Source organism: Elephantulus edwardii, unplaced genomic scaffold, assembly GCF_000299155.1.
Source record: "Elephantulus edwardii isolate Elephantulus edwardi_28Jun2011 unplaced genomic scaffold, EleEdw1.0 scaffold00146, whole genome shotgun sequence".
In the NCBI taxonomy this organism is placed as follows: Eukaryota; Metazoa; Chordata; class Mammalia; order Macroscelidea; family Macroscelididae; genus Elephantulus; species Elephantulus edwardii.
Genome location: NW_006399896.1, coordinates 6762110 through 6779232, shown reverse-complemented (window position 1 = coordinate 6779232; position 17123 = coordinate 6762110). Strand labels below are relative to the sequence as shown.

Here is a 17123-nt window from a genome sequence, read left to right as displayed (position 1 = left end):
ACTGACTCAGTGACTATGGTAATGAAGGTAGGCGTGTCAGAGACAGTAAAGTTGGCAAAGAATAGAGCAGCTTTCAGGACTGTTGTACATAGTTACTATGAGTTGCAAGCAATTTGACAGCACATAACAACATTTCATAACATATGAAGATTATGTCAAATTTAGACCTTACAGTTCATAAAGTTGCACTGACTCACATCATGTATAATCACTTGCATACTCTTGGGCTGCTTCTGTGCTGTGACAGTGAGCTGAGTAGTTGTTATTGACAATGCATAACTGTGAGCCTGGAATACACATTTTCTGGTCTTTTTATAAGTCAGTGTGGCTCTGGCAGTACAGCGGAGGGGCACACAGGTGGGAGAGAGATGCTAAGCACACTCTGAGGAGGGGAGAAGAGGCTCATGGTGCCCGTCAAGCCCAGGTGAGCCTTTCCATTTAATTCCTTGAAAATGACTATGCAGGAGACAGGATATGATTAGAAAATAACTTCACGTTTTATTCTATGGAGTATGGTCATTTGTTGAGTTGAAAGGACTAGGCATAAGAAATAGCTGTTCTCATACTGACTCTAAACAATGGCCAGGTGCCCTACCCTACGTGGCACAGTGAGCACCTTTAAGGATGAGCTCGGCATTCAGAGCACAGACACTTCCGTCACCAGTGAGGTGCCACCAATTTCACAAATCCACAGCAAAGGCAGGTAAGCAAAGCATGACACTTTTATTAGATTGGTGAAGTGTGCACTTAAAATGACACATTCACAGAAAAGTTTAAGAAAGGAAAATGAAAACGCTTTTTAAGTAAAATTTTCTTCCTGGCACACTGAGTTAGAGTCTGGTCTTCTTTTCTAAAGAAATGAGGGGAGGAAAAAAAGTCATGTAGCTGGTAACCCTGTTTCTGTGCGCTTACAAGTTTCTAGGTGTCAGAATGTGCCATTTTAAGTAGCTAAGAGAATACGCCGTCCCCTTTTCCTTATGACTCAGGGTGAAGTCTCTCTCAGGGAGGAGTGATAGGGAATGGCAAAGGATACACTGACAAAGAAGATTAATCAGAACTGGCTTTGACAAGCACTGTGGCATTTGGACAAGAACAAACTGGGAGGAGGGTAGAGAGAATAGTGCAACAATGAATGAGTGGAAGCCCAAAATCTCTGTAAATGTTTATGAAAATTAATAAAATATAATTATAGGGAAAAAAAAAGAAAAAATGAAAGAGAAAAAAAAAAACCAAAAAAAACTGGCAAACTTTGCAAATAAATTAGTATAAAAAAGAAAAAAAAAAGAATGTGCCATTTTATGTCAGTAGCATACTTAACATAATCTGAAATTAGAAAAGCCACTTTTTAAAACACAAGTCTGTGTCCATCCCATCTGTGGTAATGAGAAATCTGTCACATCCCAAATATGGCAGGAAGAAACCCAACCCACCAAAAAAGGCAGGTCCTGGCATTCTGGAAGCATGTCCTGAGAGATGGGTCTGGGTTGGGGGTAAAATGATTTTCTTTTAATCACCATCACTATATTAAAATGCAAGCAACTTTACAAAGCAGCATCAGTAATCAGTCCTTCTGTGGGAGCAGAAAGAAGAGTTGGCAGAAACATGATGGGCCACTGGAACTTAAGAGATAGTGCTCTGGCTAAGGCCTTGGAATAAGAACAAAACAGATAAGCCCTCCAACATAAGAGTTCTACAAAACTGAGGGGCACTCTCTTTTCACACACTTGTACTGAAAAGAAAGGAAGCAGGAAGAATGGTCTACCAAGGCAACAATAGGCCAGGCTGGGACATAAACTCTAATGCTATTCTGCTTCGGGTCAGTTAAGTTACAAATGTTCCCCAGGATTGCTGCTGAAGACCTGGCGTGGCTTTTAAGTGTCTCTCTATGAAAATGTAAGTGTAAATCTAAGATATCTTGTACAATTTCCAAAGTTAATGCTGAATGACACGGAGAATCAGGTTATGAACATAAGAGTTGGTGCTAGGGAGGAAAAAGGAGAAACGGATGGAAATACACACATGACTTTTAACTTTGTTTCACATGTTTGGGTAGCATCTGTGCTGAATGTCCTCTGAATGCGTTTTGTTTGGGCTGGGTGCATATCACCAGTTCTAAGAAAAGAATGATGCTGAGCTCATCAGATGAGTAAGTCCTCACTTTGGTTAGCTGGGATATTCGCGACGAGCATTCCCTGAGGTGGCTGGGACAGGACCAGTGTCACAGAGGGCTCTGCTTGCCAGTGGACACTGCCAGTACTTCTAAAAAACTCCTGCATGAGAAGATGGGCTTCCTATAAGGGAGCAGTGACATAAATACCACTGTGCTGCTGCAGCACTTCAGAGAGGCCTCCTCTGCATTAGGGACTCTTGTTTATAGGCAGGGTGCACAGACGAAAGCATTACACAGTGGTAGGTGTCACCACAATCAGCACCATGTCTGACAGTGAAAGGCACTGTTATTTTAAATGATTTTCTGACCTGTCACATGATCAAAATAGGTCGCACTTAACATCATAGAAAGAAAATGTTTTCATTAATTTATTAGATTTTATTAGATCTTTCCGCTTCATTTAGTTGGGATGAAATTTACATTAAGAGAATGCCAATTTCTAAGAAAAAGAAATTAGCATTGTAGAAATTAATTTTAAGCACTTTTCAATGAACTTTTTTTTTAAAGTCTAGACTAGTTTTCCATATTTTATTCTGATAAAATCTTTTAAAAACAAAGGGGCACAAACATTTGCACTTAACAATGCCTTTTTCTTTCGAGATGTTTGATGTTTTCTTTTCAGGCTTTTGGTCACCAGGTCTGAGTTGGGATACTGCCCATTTGTTGTGAAAGTTATCAGAAGGGTCATCTTCAAAGTAATACTCCAGTTGGGTTTAGTCACTGATTAGAGGCATAATTTCTTCTAGGACATTTGTAACAGACAAAATATATATAGGTTTTCACTTTGGGGTTTGTTTCTTTTTCTTTTTTCCCATTGTATGTTTCCTGCTTCTCACTCATATTTTCTTTCCTTTGTATATATTGCACAATATTTTATTATTAAAAAAAGGTTTTCTGTTCCAGGCAAAAAGTTTTTCTCCTTTGAGAGGTGTTAATGTGTATTATTTTCTAAAAGAGGTAAGTGGTTGTCTGTGTGGCCATCTTCAAAGGGGATAGAACTGACAGGTTTGTAGGCTCCAAGTCTGAAACGACAGCAAACTATTTCAACTATAAATTTTCCAATTCCATGTAACATGCCTGTTGTTGAAAAGATTCCTCCAACAATACCACAGAGTCTTACAAAGAATTGCCAGAATGGCATATGCTCTTCAGTAACTGTCACCATAAGAGAACTGAGATCGTATTTCATAAATATCCCAGAGACTCCATGGCTGCCTGCAGCATGGTTAATGACACGCTCCCTTTCAGTCACAGAAAACTGATGAGTGTCTGCTGAAATTTTATATGTATGTAGTTTTGTTGGCACAACTGTAATAAAATATTGGAATATCTGGCTGTGATCTACAGCAATTTTTTCAGTTCCATCTAAAGGATTAATAATTCCTGGAACAAGCTCTCCAAAAGACAAACGGTCTCTTCTATGAGAGAAGTTGTAAGAGTCATGGTTGACAAGTGCTGCCAAATGTGCATGGCCTCGTGGATGTGGAATTGCCTTGCCCACTGTTATGTGAAAATTCCCTGCTACTTTATTGACATACAGATGACCTTGAATTCTGCAGGCATCTGGCGGCTGTGATGCATTATCTTCCCTTGGTGGAAGTGCTGTTGAAGCACTTTTAAATATCACATCTTGAAGGGAATGCTCTTCTTGCAGCCTACTTTGTATCAGCTGTAGCATCCTCTGCCACTCTCTTTGCTGGGGTGAAAGATCAAATATTGTTGGTTCATAAACTAGACCATCTGCAGATGCAACCATTGTCTCTGCTAAATCTAATACATCAGCTCCAACATACTGACACTTCATGGCAACAGTAGTATCTATATTGATTCTCAATTTGCTAGAAAAATCTTTGTCTACTTCATATTCATACTTCAGCCATGTATCTTGATACACTGAAAATTCCATTATGGTTAATAAAGCCATCGTGGTAAATGCTATTAGAGAAACTGTTCCACCACTGGCTGAAGTTTCTACATAGCTCTCAGGAACTTTTGGAAAGGCATCCAACTCTTTCACCAAATTTAAAGTTTTTTTCCTATTCAGTCACCTCATCTTCAGGAAAACCTTTCTCTTCTTCCTTCATATAGTTATGCTTGTATTATGGTCCCAGCCGATCGCCATGTTTCACAGAAGCCCGGGTCGCCTGGACTCCCCTCAATGAACTTTTTTATAAGATGAAAGGCAAGAGTAATAAGCTGGGCCAAGTAAAAGGATCACATGTTTGTGTTTTAGCTAAATCATTCTAGGCAAAAACAGCATTACCTCAGGAGCTTCAAACTCTAGTCCTAAAACTGGGTGACAGAGAACAAAAGTGTGAGTCACCTCTGCTAAAAGCATGGGTGGGGATCCTGGAAAAACCAGGTGACCCCAGGTACTAAACATTTGCCATACACTAGGCTTGGTCAGTAGGGCGAATCCCAGATGGGTTGGGTGCTTGGTGGAAGGAGACTCCTTGCTTAGTCATAAAGGACAAATGATCAATTGTGATTTTTCATTCTTATAAATCCTACAGGACTGCTCAATTGGTCAGCCAGGCCATGTGAGCCAGAAAAGACTGTTCTGAACCAGAGGGAGAGTCAGAGATGATCATGTGGACTCAGATGGCAGGCGAAGATCCATGCTCTCCTACTGAAACCCACATCAAAGTCAGAAGGGTCATGGGGGAAGAGGGGACCATTATCCACAAGAGCAAAGAATGCTGCCTAGCTCTACTCCTGGATGAGACAGATTCTCTTCTTGGGTGTTGAAAGATCATAATCTGCTCAGTGTGGGAGAGGATTATGGCTACTTCTGGCCTCCAGCCCCCCAAGGAAAAGTTAAAAGTAAAGAATGGAAACTACTCTAAACCAAGAAAGAGTTGATGGTTCTAATACTGACATTCTGCTCCCACTTTCTATATGCTCATTAAAGTGAGAAATGCAACTCTTTCTTCACATTCCAGAGTGGTAATCAGAGGTCTGAGATGTTTTAGGGCCAAAGCTGTGCTGACTGAAACACCAAGAATTCATTTGAAAGAACTTTAAAGGACATGTACTTCTTCCTAACAGTAAAACCTCTCCTGACCTGCTCTGGGATGTTTGCAATCATATAGTAAATGACATAATAAAATAGGAGATGAAATTTCTTGGGCATTTAAAAAAGACCTTTTGACTCTCTTCATCACGACAAAGTAAAAACCTTCAGCTTCACAGTTGTCGGACTTTCTTCTCCGTGCTTTTGATGTTGATGTCCAGCTTGTCTACTTTGGTTGTAAGCCGGTCCAGGATGTTGTCCTGCTCCTCGATCTCAGTCTGCATGCCCAAGGCAATGTCCTTCAAGCGACCCAGCCCCACTGACAGCTCACCTGTGGAGGCAAAGACACACAGGTCAGAACACACGTTTAGATTCCCAGGTCTGCTTTCCTGTAAGAAAGGCTCTGGTTACATTTTCCAAAGTGGGTATCAAAGCAATCTTGTTGGATCAATAAAAAGTGATAAGTAACCAGTACAGAGCGCTGTCCACTCCCTCAAAGATAACTGTTAGTATAATGGTCCTCCTTGGAGAGAGCCTTGAGGTGTACAAATGGCTTGTGCTTGCCTACTAACTTGCTATGCATCTGAGAGCGGGACAATCAATGAGGATGACAGAAGAACTGACGCCTTTGAGCTGTGCTGCTGGAGAATACTGAACATCCCAGGGATGGCCAAGAGAACCAACAAATATGGGGGGAAAAATCTGGATGGTACTCTAGTAGGAGGGCCAGTTGTGAGGGGCTTTTATGAGACCACTCTAGAAGCTGGGCAGGAGGTAGTCTAGTGGTCAAGAGCACTTGAAAGGCTGGCAGTTTGAATCCATCAGCCTCTCGTGGGGAAATGACACGGCTTCTCATTGTTCTGGCTTTGGAAACTCTATGAGATGTTGCACTGTCTGTCTTCCAGGGGCAATGTTGTTATGTCCCATTGAGTCAAGTATAACTCATAGTGACCCTATGAGCAATGGATCTGAACCCTGCCTGTTCTATTCTGTGCCATCCTCAGCATCTTGGACACCATTAAGCCCACTGCTGCAGTCACTGTGTCAATTCACCTGATTGAGGGTCTTCCTCTTTTTTGCTGACCCTCCACCTTTCCAAGCACAATGTCCTCTTTGGAATAGCCTCTCCTAGCAGCATGCCCGAAGTATGTGAGTTGAAGCTTCATCATCCTTGCCTCCAAGATGTACTCTGGTTGCACCCTCTGCAACACTTCTGTTTGTTCTTTTGGCTGTCAAAGGGCTATTTATGCTCATCTCCAGCATCACAGCTCAAAGGCATAAATTATTCTTCTGTCATCCTTATTAATGGTCCAGCTCTCAGATGCATAGCAAGTGACTGAAAAGATGCTAATTACTGAGGGGTCACTAGGAGTCAGAATTAACTTGACAGCACTGGTTAGGATTGGTTTGACAACCAGGTAGTGAAGAGGCTGGGTACTCTTGTGTTTCAGTGTCAGCTCACATACCCTCCCAACAGTCCCCCCTGAGGTGAATTCTGCCCCTGTCCCCATCTCCTGGAAGAGGAAACCAGGAGCTCAAGCTACTAGCTGATGTGGACAGGGCACTGGGGTCTACTGAGGCTGGATGAGGACCTAGATAGCAGATATGGCTCACAGGGAGGTGGAGGGGCCTCATAGGACCTGTTGAGGAGTGGACAGGTCTAAGGGTGCCTGGAGTGAAATGGACATGACTAGGTGTGAAGTTTAGGGAATCACAGCTCTACCCTGAAAACCAGAGGGTCCTGGAGTGCTGGTGTTGAGGCCTTTGAGCCCCTCACAGAGGCTGGTACAGCCTTACCCAGGTTGCTGTCAATCTTCTGGTGATAGGCACGGAGGTGTGGGTTCTTGGGGTACATGTCAGAAGCCACAGCAGCATCATTCCCTCTACAGATGGTATCTGAATTTGAAAAAACACCAAGAGGAAAATTAGCTGACATCTTTTGAAATTCTGCCTCAGAAAAACAAATCTTGACCTGGAAAAATGAATGGACAGGTGCTGAGGACTGTTGACTTATGTATGTGGCTAGAGAACATCTGGGTCAACACCCAAGGTAGGGAGCAGGCTAGCCTGGCTCACACACAGCTGAGCTGGACAAAGAGGGCCCCAGGTAAGCTCAAGTCCTTAGAGATCACAGCCCCCTGGGGTCTGGGTTGCCTGGTCCACTGGTACAATTCTGGAAAGAGATGTGGATCCACACAAGTAATGAGACAAACAGTGGGACAACAAAATCAAAACCTGCCAGGTGCATGGGACGCAGTGTGAAAGGAAGACAAGGCTTAAAATAGAAAACAGGGTTACAGAAATGGGTTAGGTGTGATTTCTTTTGAAATAGATTCTTATTGTTGTTTGGGTTTTTTTCAAACGTAAAATAAAGACAAAGAAGTAATGTATATAATGTCCACTTGTCCTAAGAACGTGCCATTGAGCGCTAGTTTCTAAATGCACACAGAAAAGCTCTTACTGTTATTGTAGTTTACATTTTTTTAGGGGGTGTCTTAGTAATGCTATGGCAGAAATATCACAAATAAACGGCTTTAACAAAGAGAAGCTTACTTCCTCATGGCTTTGGAAGTTAGAAGTCTGAATTTTTGGGGTGCTGTAGGAGAGGCTCTCTCTCTCTGTTTGGCCCATGGCTGGCCTCTATGGTGATCTGCATTTGCTGTGTCATCTAGCTTCTAGCTCTGTCCCCTGATGGCTTATTCATTCTCTTTCATATTTCAAAAGTGTAACCCACACTATCATCAGTAAGTGCTTGAGGCAAGTGCTATTATTATTATTTTATTATTGTGTCACAGGTTTGTTAATGGACTCTCATCCTGATGTCTTCCTTGTTCTTCTTCTAGTTCAACTTCTTGCATTATTACTCAGCATACAAATTGAACAGAGAACTCTGGTGACCTATGGTAAGGAGCTGCGCTGTCAACCCAAAGACACATGGTTTGAATCCACCAGCTGCTCTGTGGAAGGATGGATAATCTATTGTTGTGTGATTTACTACCCTGGAAAACTCACTGGAGGGGCAGCTAGGAGTTGGTTCTGACTCAGAATCACACAACAACAACAACAAAAGATTGAATAAATATGGGGAAATGATACAACCATGACTCAAATTTTTCTTAATTTTTAATTATACAGTATCCCATTGGCTGGTTTGAAAGAATAGAACCTCGATACATACTTGTACTAATTTTAAACTCAGCATTCCCTCACTTTGTTCCAATAAATGACAGCTACTCTTGATCTAGGTTCTGTCTGTGGACAAGAAAGTCTTTCATATATAATGTACCTCCAGGTAAAGAAAACAAAATCCTCACAACTAGACCAATAAGTAACATCATAAGTGGAAAAAATGGTGAAGATGCTAAAGATATTTCCCGTGAGTTGGCAGTCAATGCCCAGGGAAGCAGCAGTTAAGAAATCAAACAATTCTACTGGGGAAATCAAATTAGGCCAGAAACCCTCTTCAAGACTTAAAAAGTAAAGAAGTCACTTGGAGAACTAAGGTCTGCCTGACCCATGCCATAGTAGGTCCAGTCAACTCATAAGTAGGTGAAAGCAGGGCAACGAATAAGGAAGATCAAAGAAGAATCAACACATGTGAATTAAGGTGAAGAATAGCTACCACTACGGACTGCCAGAAAAACAAACACACGTGTCTTTAAAGAAGTCAAAATGTAATTATCAGAAAGGGCGATCCCCTGAAGGTGGTATCACTGAAATCAGACTTGGTACCAAGTTCAGCACAACAGAGAAAGTAGCTCCGGGAGATAGATGAACACAGTGGCTCAAACACAATAATGATGACAAGGATCATTCAGGGAGTGTTTCAATGAGCTGTATGCTGCACTGATGAGTGAGAACAGACTTGGTGGTATCACCTGCTACGCACGCATCTGAGAGCTGGACAATGACTAAGGATGACTTTGAGCTGTGGTGTTGGAGGAATGCTGTATATCCCATTGAAAGCCAAGAGAACAAACAGGTGTGTCTTGGAGAGGGTGCAGCCAGAGTGCTCCGTGGAGGCAACATGATGAAACTTCATCTAACATACTTTGGGCATGTTGCTTGGAGGGACTATTTCTTGGAGAGGGACACTGTGTTTGGAAAGATGGAGTGACAGTGAAGGAGAGGAAGACCTTCAACCAGGTAGACTGACACAGTGATTGCAGCAATGGGCTAAAGTGTGAGGCTGACACAGGACCGCACAGGGTTCAGATCGGTTGTTCACAGGGTTGCTGTAATCATCCTCAACTCAAGGGCATCTAACTACAATAATCTATCTCAAAAGAAAGGCTCAAGGTACTCTCTACACCAACTTTACTCTATTAACAAGAGAAAGCCAATCTACCCCCAAGTGAGTTTAACCACAGGCATAGAGAGCAGATTTACATAATTTTTTAATACATTCAACCCTGAGCAGAGGAGAGACATCTCTTTTTTATCTATGGACATCCTGATACACCAATCCACTGGGCCTAATGTGCACATATTTGTTTTTGTTGTGTGCCAGCGGGTTGGAACCAACCCACAGCTGACCTCCAATGGGTTTTCAGAGGCAGTAAATCACATGGGAGATTGTCCCTTCTTCTCCTCCTTGCAGAGCAGCTGCTGAATTAGAACTGTGTGCTTTCTGTGCACATTTGATGTCTGTCAATTTGATTCCCTGATCCATCAGAAAAACCCACTGTGCCGAGTCTCAGTGACCCACCACAGGGTTTCCAATGGCTGTAAATCTTTACAAGACATTGCCCATCTTTCTCCATCAGAGTTGTTTGTGGATTCAATCTTAGGACCATTTGCTTAACAGCCCAATACCTATTGTGCTATGCCATCACGGACTCTCTGAATGAATATAAAACCCTAAAGCTAAGCCAACTGCCGCTGAGTAGATTCCGACATGATAGTGGTGGGTGTATCAAAGCACAGCTGCGCTCTGTACAGTATTCAATGGCTTGCTGCTTGGAAGTAGATCACACACCTATGAGAAGACTCAACTGTCAAGCAGTCATCAGCAGCTGAGTACTTACGGGTTTGTGTCATCCATTCTGAAGTTAACAGGCCAACTAATTGGTTTTGTAATTCCCTAAAATCATGTCTCAAGGTCACTTGTCTAGAGAAAGACAAGGACAGGTTTTCCTGAGTCATGAACATTTTTGTTTTTCATCTCTTTTATAATTTCCCTGGGGAACTATGCCAATCTGAGTCTTTGCTGACCCCAGCTCTTCCCAATCAGCTTTGTCTTCAACCATGCCAGCCAGGACAGGTGTGCACCCCAGCTCTTCCCAATCAGCTTTGTCTTCAACCGTGCCAGCCAGGACAGGTGTGGACCCCAGCTCTTCCCTATCAGATCCCTCCTTAGCTGGACAGGTGTGGACTCCAGCTCCTGGAGGGGAAGTCCCAGAAGATAAGGATGTGAGGATTTAATTTGTTATTAATTAGATGCTGATTATATATGCTTGCAAAGTGAAAGAAGGTTAGGAATGCCTTCCTGTAAAGATTTATATCTTCAGAAATCCATCATGAGTCAAAACTGATTCAAAGGCAGTAAATCTGATTTTTTTGGGGGGGCTAACCACGCCATCTTAGGTATCTCAAGTATGAATTTTTTGTTTTGGAAATCTAGACACCTCCAGAAGTACTCAGGACAGCTAACTTCCTTTACAGGTGCTATGAGCTGAACTGTGACCGCCTCCCTCAAAATACATGTTGTAAATGCTAACCCCTACTCTTATGGTTACAATCCAATTTGGGAAATAAGTTTTATGCTACTGAACAGGATTAATATAGGGTATGTCTCAAATCATGAACTTCTGAGATATAAAAGAGATTAAAGAAGTAAGCAGAGAAGTGGGAAGGCTGCATGCAGCGATGAAGAACATGAAGGAGCCAAGGAATAGACGCTGAGGAGGAAAGGACCTTCCCTGAGTGTGGACAGAGTTAGAAAGCCTGCCTCAGAACCAGTGCCCTGAACATTAAGAAATGAGCTAGGATATGCAGCTAGATATCTTAAAGGGCAAATACGGTTTCTTGTGCTGCTTATCGTTTGAGAGGAAAAAAGATGCACTTAAAAATGGACTGTGCAAAATGAAAACAAGATTTGGAAATCTTGCAGTACAAAGTCAGCAGAGGTACCTTAGAATTTTCACCACAGACGTGACTACACGATCTTTTCTTAAAGAGGCTTACCTGTGACTGATGGACCTAACCAAATATCACAAAGGAAAAGCCATCTGCTTAAGACCAAAGAGAGACTTTCAGTCTCCTAACTCTGAGAAAGAAACTTGTTTTTAATGACATTTACTGGTGGTATTTTTGTTATAGTAGTACACTCCTGTATGGACCAATTATCTTGACTGAAATGATGGGAAACAAAACGTATTCCATCCTGCACACCTGACCACACTGCTGAGTTGGCCCATGTAAACATCAGCACAGACTTAGCTTCCAGTTCCACAAAGGTCTCACTGGGATAATATCAAGAGGTCAGCAGGCCTGCACCCATTTCTTTGTCTTTTCCAGGTTCTGGAGGTGTCTGCATCCTTGCTTATGACCTTCCTGGATTGTCAGAGCTAGCAGTATCGCTCCGTCAAGCAGGGAGCCCTGGTGGCGCAGTCCACAGGGAGCTGTCTTTTGGTTCAAATCCAACAGAGGTTCCACGGGAGAAAGATGGGTAAGCTCTTCCCCTGTGATTTCCAGCCTCTGAAACCAGCTATGGGTTGGTTCTGACTGGATAGCAACAAGAATGTATTTCTAGTTACAAAGGGGTCGACTGCCATGATGCTGGGCCCTCTTGATAAGCCAAGACTTTCTTACCAACTCAAAGCCAGCTGTCTGATGTTCTTCCTTTCTTTATCTGCCATCTTCACTTTCACACTGCCACTTGACCTCACACATTCACATGCTCCCGGAGTTAGCATGCCACCATCTTTGGGTGCCTGATTCTACCTACCACAAGGATTTTCCTATAGTTAGCCTGAAGAGATCTGAGCTATGTCAGGCAGAAAGCAATGGTGGGCAGACTTATTTTTTTCAATGTGATACAGGCTCCTACTTTCTTCTTTTTCTCTCTGTGGGGGTGGGAGGAGTGAGCCCTGCTTTCTGCAGCCTGCACTTTGTGTTCCATCCTTGGTGTTCTGTATCCACACCATGTGACAGCAGTTGGGGTCCCCTCCCCACTCATTTCCAACACCAACCCTGCAGAGCCAAACGGGGTGAGTGCTGGCATCCACTAACCTGAGTCATCCAGCTTTTGAAGGTTGGGGTGGCTGGCCTGGTACTTTGCCTCCTGTTCCTTACTCGTTGTTATGGCTTCCTTCAACCTTAGGATAAAAGTCAAAAAAACAGAAAACTTTTACAAAAGGAAAATGATCTATCATAGTGTTGTTAAGTCTTTTCATAGTAATAACTGTAAGGAACAGGCTTTTGCAAGGCTGAATATGATTATAATCTTTTTTTGGTACTGTGTAGCCTAAAAAGTGTATTTTGTAGGGGAGCTCTAGTGGCCTAGTGGCAAGGAGCTGCAACTACAATCCCAGAGGCGCATGGTTTGAATCCACCAGATGCTCTGCCAGGGAAGGAGGGACAATCTCCTCTTGTACCAGTCAGATCTGATTTGACAGTACACTCACACAAAAATAATAAAATAATAATAAAAAAAAGAAAAGTGTATTTTGTATATGACTGGTACTTTTTTTTAATGCATGTACATTGTGTTTTATATAATCGTTCATTTACACTGCATTTCATATAATTATTCATAAACATTGCATTTTATATAATTGTAAGCTTTCCCTGGGGTCTGAAAACCCAAGGGGATGAATCACCCCTCCTCTCCTAAAGCCCAGCCCCAAGGCACACAAGACCACTTACATCAGCAGCATGTTCCAACAAATAATAGAGGAAAGAAGTGGGCTGGCTGGAAGACATGTCGTTGTTGCTGGACCAAGTGACATTTCCTGTTGACTAGAGATTATAAGCACTCCTGCTCTGCCTTCTCTCAGTGTTTATGCAATGTTTGGCCTTAGCCCATAATACATAAATGCTACATACAACCTTGTGTTGCTTGTTGGCATGTTCTCTGGGTTTGAACGAAACCTTTCAAGAATTACTACTGATCTATGTCTATTATTACCCTGTCTTTTCAAGTTCTCATTGAATTTTTCCTATTCCTTTATTCCTATCTGCCCACTAAACTTCCTTCCTAATGATCTCCCTCCTTCCTCTTTTCACCCCCCTCTCCCATTCCTTTTACCCTCTCAACCATTTATATACATCTTGCTCACTTACCCTTCTGTTTTTACAATAATGGTCTTATGCAGTTTTTGTCCTTATAAGACTGAGTTATTTCACTTAGCATCTCTGGCCTCTCCCATGTCATATAGTATTTTACAAAATCACTGCTTCTTAGTGCTGCATTGTATTCCTTTGTGAGGATATATCACAATGTCTCAATCCATTCATCTGTTGATGGGCATTTGGGCTGTTTACATTGTCTTGGTATTGTGAATACTGCTGCGATAAACAGAGGCATTCAAGAATACAACTACACTCTTGCTGGCTGCTCACATCTGCTTGGAAAGCTTCTTTTACAAAGCACTGGTAACGTAGCCTTGGAGGTCCATGGTCCTCCACACCACTTGTGTTTGCAGTTAAAGCTGCTGCCTCTCTTTGCAGCATGTGGACACTTGAAGTTGACCGGCTGCCACCCAGTAAACATCCTTCATAAACTCCCACATGGGAGGTGTAGAAGGCAGTGGGCACACACATCTCCACTGACACGAGGGAGTCTGAAATTGGCTTAGGGAAAAGCAGCCAATGCATCAAATTAAAGGCTGTGTGGATGTTATCTCCCACAAACCCTGGCCCCTGAACCTCTGTACAGCCTCTTTGGTGACAGCCTGTGAGTATGTGAACTGGTGGCCAGCGAAAACAGTAGAAAACACTGGGCAAAGTCTTGTGACTGAGGTCTAAGGCAGAACATCTGAGATTGCCTCCAAACCTCAGATGCTGATGTCTGTTCACTTTTTTCCCCAATGGAGAACTAGGAATCAGATGCTGAAATACAAGTTAAAATGGTACATCAGAAGTGGAAGTTGCCCACTGAATTAACGGAAAAAGTTGGACGTTGTAGTGCTCATGATAGTTGGAAAAAAGCAAGAGGCAAATGTGGGAGGATAGTGTAGTGATTTGGTGACTGCTCTGTGTGTTCATGTCAATGCTCTAGGCGTCATCCCACCATCCTGCACAAATACAGTGGATTGGCAGGTGGATTTTATAGGCCCATTCCCCTTAACCTCCCACTACAGGGGTAATGCTCTTGTGTGTTTTTAGACAGTTTCCAGCCTAACTCAGGAATTCCTTTGCAAGGAAGCAAATCAGGTTGTTATAACAGTTTAAAAAGACCAAATGTCTTTATAATGTATGGGATACATTATTTTATATACATATATGTATGACTACATGGAAAGATTGTCAGTGACCAAAGTTCACACTTTCAAAGTCATGATGTATGCAAATGTGTGGATGAGAATGAGGGCCAATGGCATTATCACCTGTCCGGTACCCCCAGGTCATGAGCCTGTTGGAAAGAATGGTGTCCTAAAACAACAGACATATAATCTCACAGGCAAAGCTTCCCTGGGGGTGCTGAGCAAGGTGCTACCTGTGGTTCTGATGTTGTTAAATTTGTACCTATACCCCACAAGGGGAGCACCAGGTCATCCTCCACCCATGAGATGTTCCAGAAGTGAATCTGCCAGGTTGTTAAGAGGGCACAAAAGCATGGTCTTCTAAATTCCTCAGGACCTAGGAGTTGGTGTGTTATCCCACTGGAATGGATTCATTACTTTGTCCCTCTGGAGGCAGAGGAACTAATTGGCCTGACATGGGAATCCACCATCCTGCTGCATGGCAGACCTCAACAGTCATGCTTTTCCAGAACTGGGATAACTTGGGCTGTTTTATTGCCAGTGGGTGATATTGCAAAAGGTCACTGACTAAATACCCCCACATATCGACAGGAGTGTTATCTTGCTCTTAACGGTGTGGCTATTGGCTACTTGTGGCCCTGACTGGACAGAGTACCTTCTGTATAACCTCACAGTAAAATCCAGGTGGACAGGTATAGTATTTTCCACTGGTATGACTCAATTTTAAGTGTCATGTTCCCTCTGTTGGCTCTTTGGATGAACTGAAGTTCTGATTTATTTTATTAAACAGATCCTGGACAACAGTAGGGGAAGCCTGTGGCTCTGAACCGCTGAAACTACCCAGAGGAAAATGTCACCTTCCAGAACCCCATAGATCTGGACATCCTTAGAGGTATCCATGGCAGGATATCTGCTGCAGTGAAGACTGGATGGATCAATACTTCAGACTATCCCTAGAACACCCGTAAGGTCACAAGAAGCAGGCAGAGACTCTGGAAGATTGTTGGCTGGCCTACTGAGGCTATCTGGTTTTCCTCTCTCCCCTCCAGCTGGTGAAGGTTTCTGCTGGATGTGTGGGTTATTTCCTGTGTATAGGACTGTGTAGTGGTATCCTAAAAGATGGCTTTTTTAGCCACTACAGTTAGCCTCCTCTGGTTTCCAGCTACTTGAACTGCAGACATACGGTCTTGCAAATCATCAACAGCTGTGGGACTAGGTTAAGAGAAAAAGTTCATTTGCACACACAGGGTGGCAAGACTTGAGGGAGACTAGAGCAGACTCTGTTGGCAAGACCCTGGTGATATGTTAGAGAGCCTGTGAAACTGCTGTGGAGAAACTGTGGCAAGGTATAAGTAGTGGAGCCCTGAGATAAAGGGCACACTTAAAGGTGTTTACTGTTCTTGCTGGATATTTGAAGGAGAAGCTGACTTATAATTGCTCTGGGATAAAACATCCTAGATGATTTGGATTTGACTGCTAAATTGAAACCAGAGCCTGGATGAATTGAGGAATTGTGCCTTGGAACTTGGGCTAAAACCTGGACTTGTACTGTGAGACATTCTTTGCCTCCCCCACTTTCTGACTTCTTTCCCTTATAAACTCCATTGCTGGTACCACAACTGTGAATGAACAATGAATAAACGAACCCGCTTGTTGCTGTTGTGGCTATAGAGGTACTACGGGGCTGAAGGCTACAGGTTCTTTACCTGCTTTCTGCTTGGGTGGGGAGGGGCTGTGTTATTCTCACTCCCTCTGGGCCTTTCAGAGAGATGCTCGTGGCCTTGTGCCTCTATGTCCTGTTTGCTCCCCTTTAGACAGTTTGCTTTGTATATGCTGATATTACTGCTGTAGACTTCCTGCAGCTGCAACAAAGGTGCCTATCCCTACTTACCTAGCTGTGATGCCTCCCCCCTGGTTCCCCCAAGAACCCTGTAGAAAACGGATGCACATCAGATAGTAGAGGGATGGATGTAGAAGCACAGGCTTTTGCAAGGCTGAACGTGATTATGCTCTTGCTTGCTAAGTCTCTCATACATAACATCTGCTATAATGTTATATATTGTTAGCCATCCAAAGCCCAGGCACCATGCCTATTTTGTCTGCAGTGCGTCCTTCTGGGGTTCTTGGAAACTGGAGCTTGCCCTGCTGTTGTCCATGGATCTGTCTCAGTACATAATCCTTAATACATTCCTGCATTACCATGAAGGAGCTGTCTTCTTTCTTGGCTCTCTTAGAACCTTGAGGCAAATTTCTAGTTAGTGGGCTGAGCCCAGATGTTCCTGTATGTAGAAAATCAAACAGCTTCTCTGTATTAAGAACCTTCTGACTGAGACTGGTGGTGTGTCTCAATAGCTCCTGGGAGCCTCATCTGCTAGTGTAGGAAGTAATGATGCCTTAGAAGCTTAACATCTCACCTGAGAGTCCTTTCTTTGGAAAAAATCCTAGGACAAGGCAAAATAAAAAAAGAAAAAGATCTACAACAACTAAATAGACACTTTATACCAAAAGTGAT

At 42.9% G+C, this 17123-nt stretch overlaps 1 protein-coding gene and 1 pseudogene across 1 annotated transcript in view; both read right to left on the bottom strand.

The window, feature by feature from the left end:
* Positions 1–3101: 3101 nt before the first annotated feature.
* On the bottom strand, positions 3102–4254 carry LOC102855950 (annotated as a pseudogene).
* Positions 4255–5356: 1102 nt separating this feature from the next.
* SNAP29 (synaptosomal-associated protein, 29kDa) overlaps positions 5357–17123 on the bottom strand; it is a 50730-nt gene continuing 38963 nt past the window's right edge. The window contains exons 3-5 of the mRNA XM_006894564.1: positions 12417–12502; positions 6981–7079; positions 5357–5514 (exon numbers count right to left, since the gene is read on the bottom strand). Coding sequence (XP_006894626.1) covers positions 5357–5514; positions 6981–7079; positions 12417–12502 — 343 coding nt within the window. The remainder of the gene's footprint in view (positions 5515–6980; positions 7080–12416; positions 12503–17123) is intronic.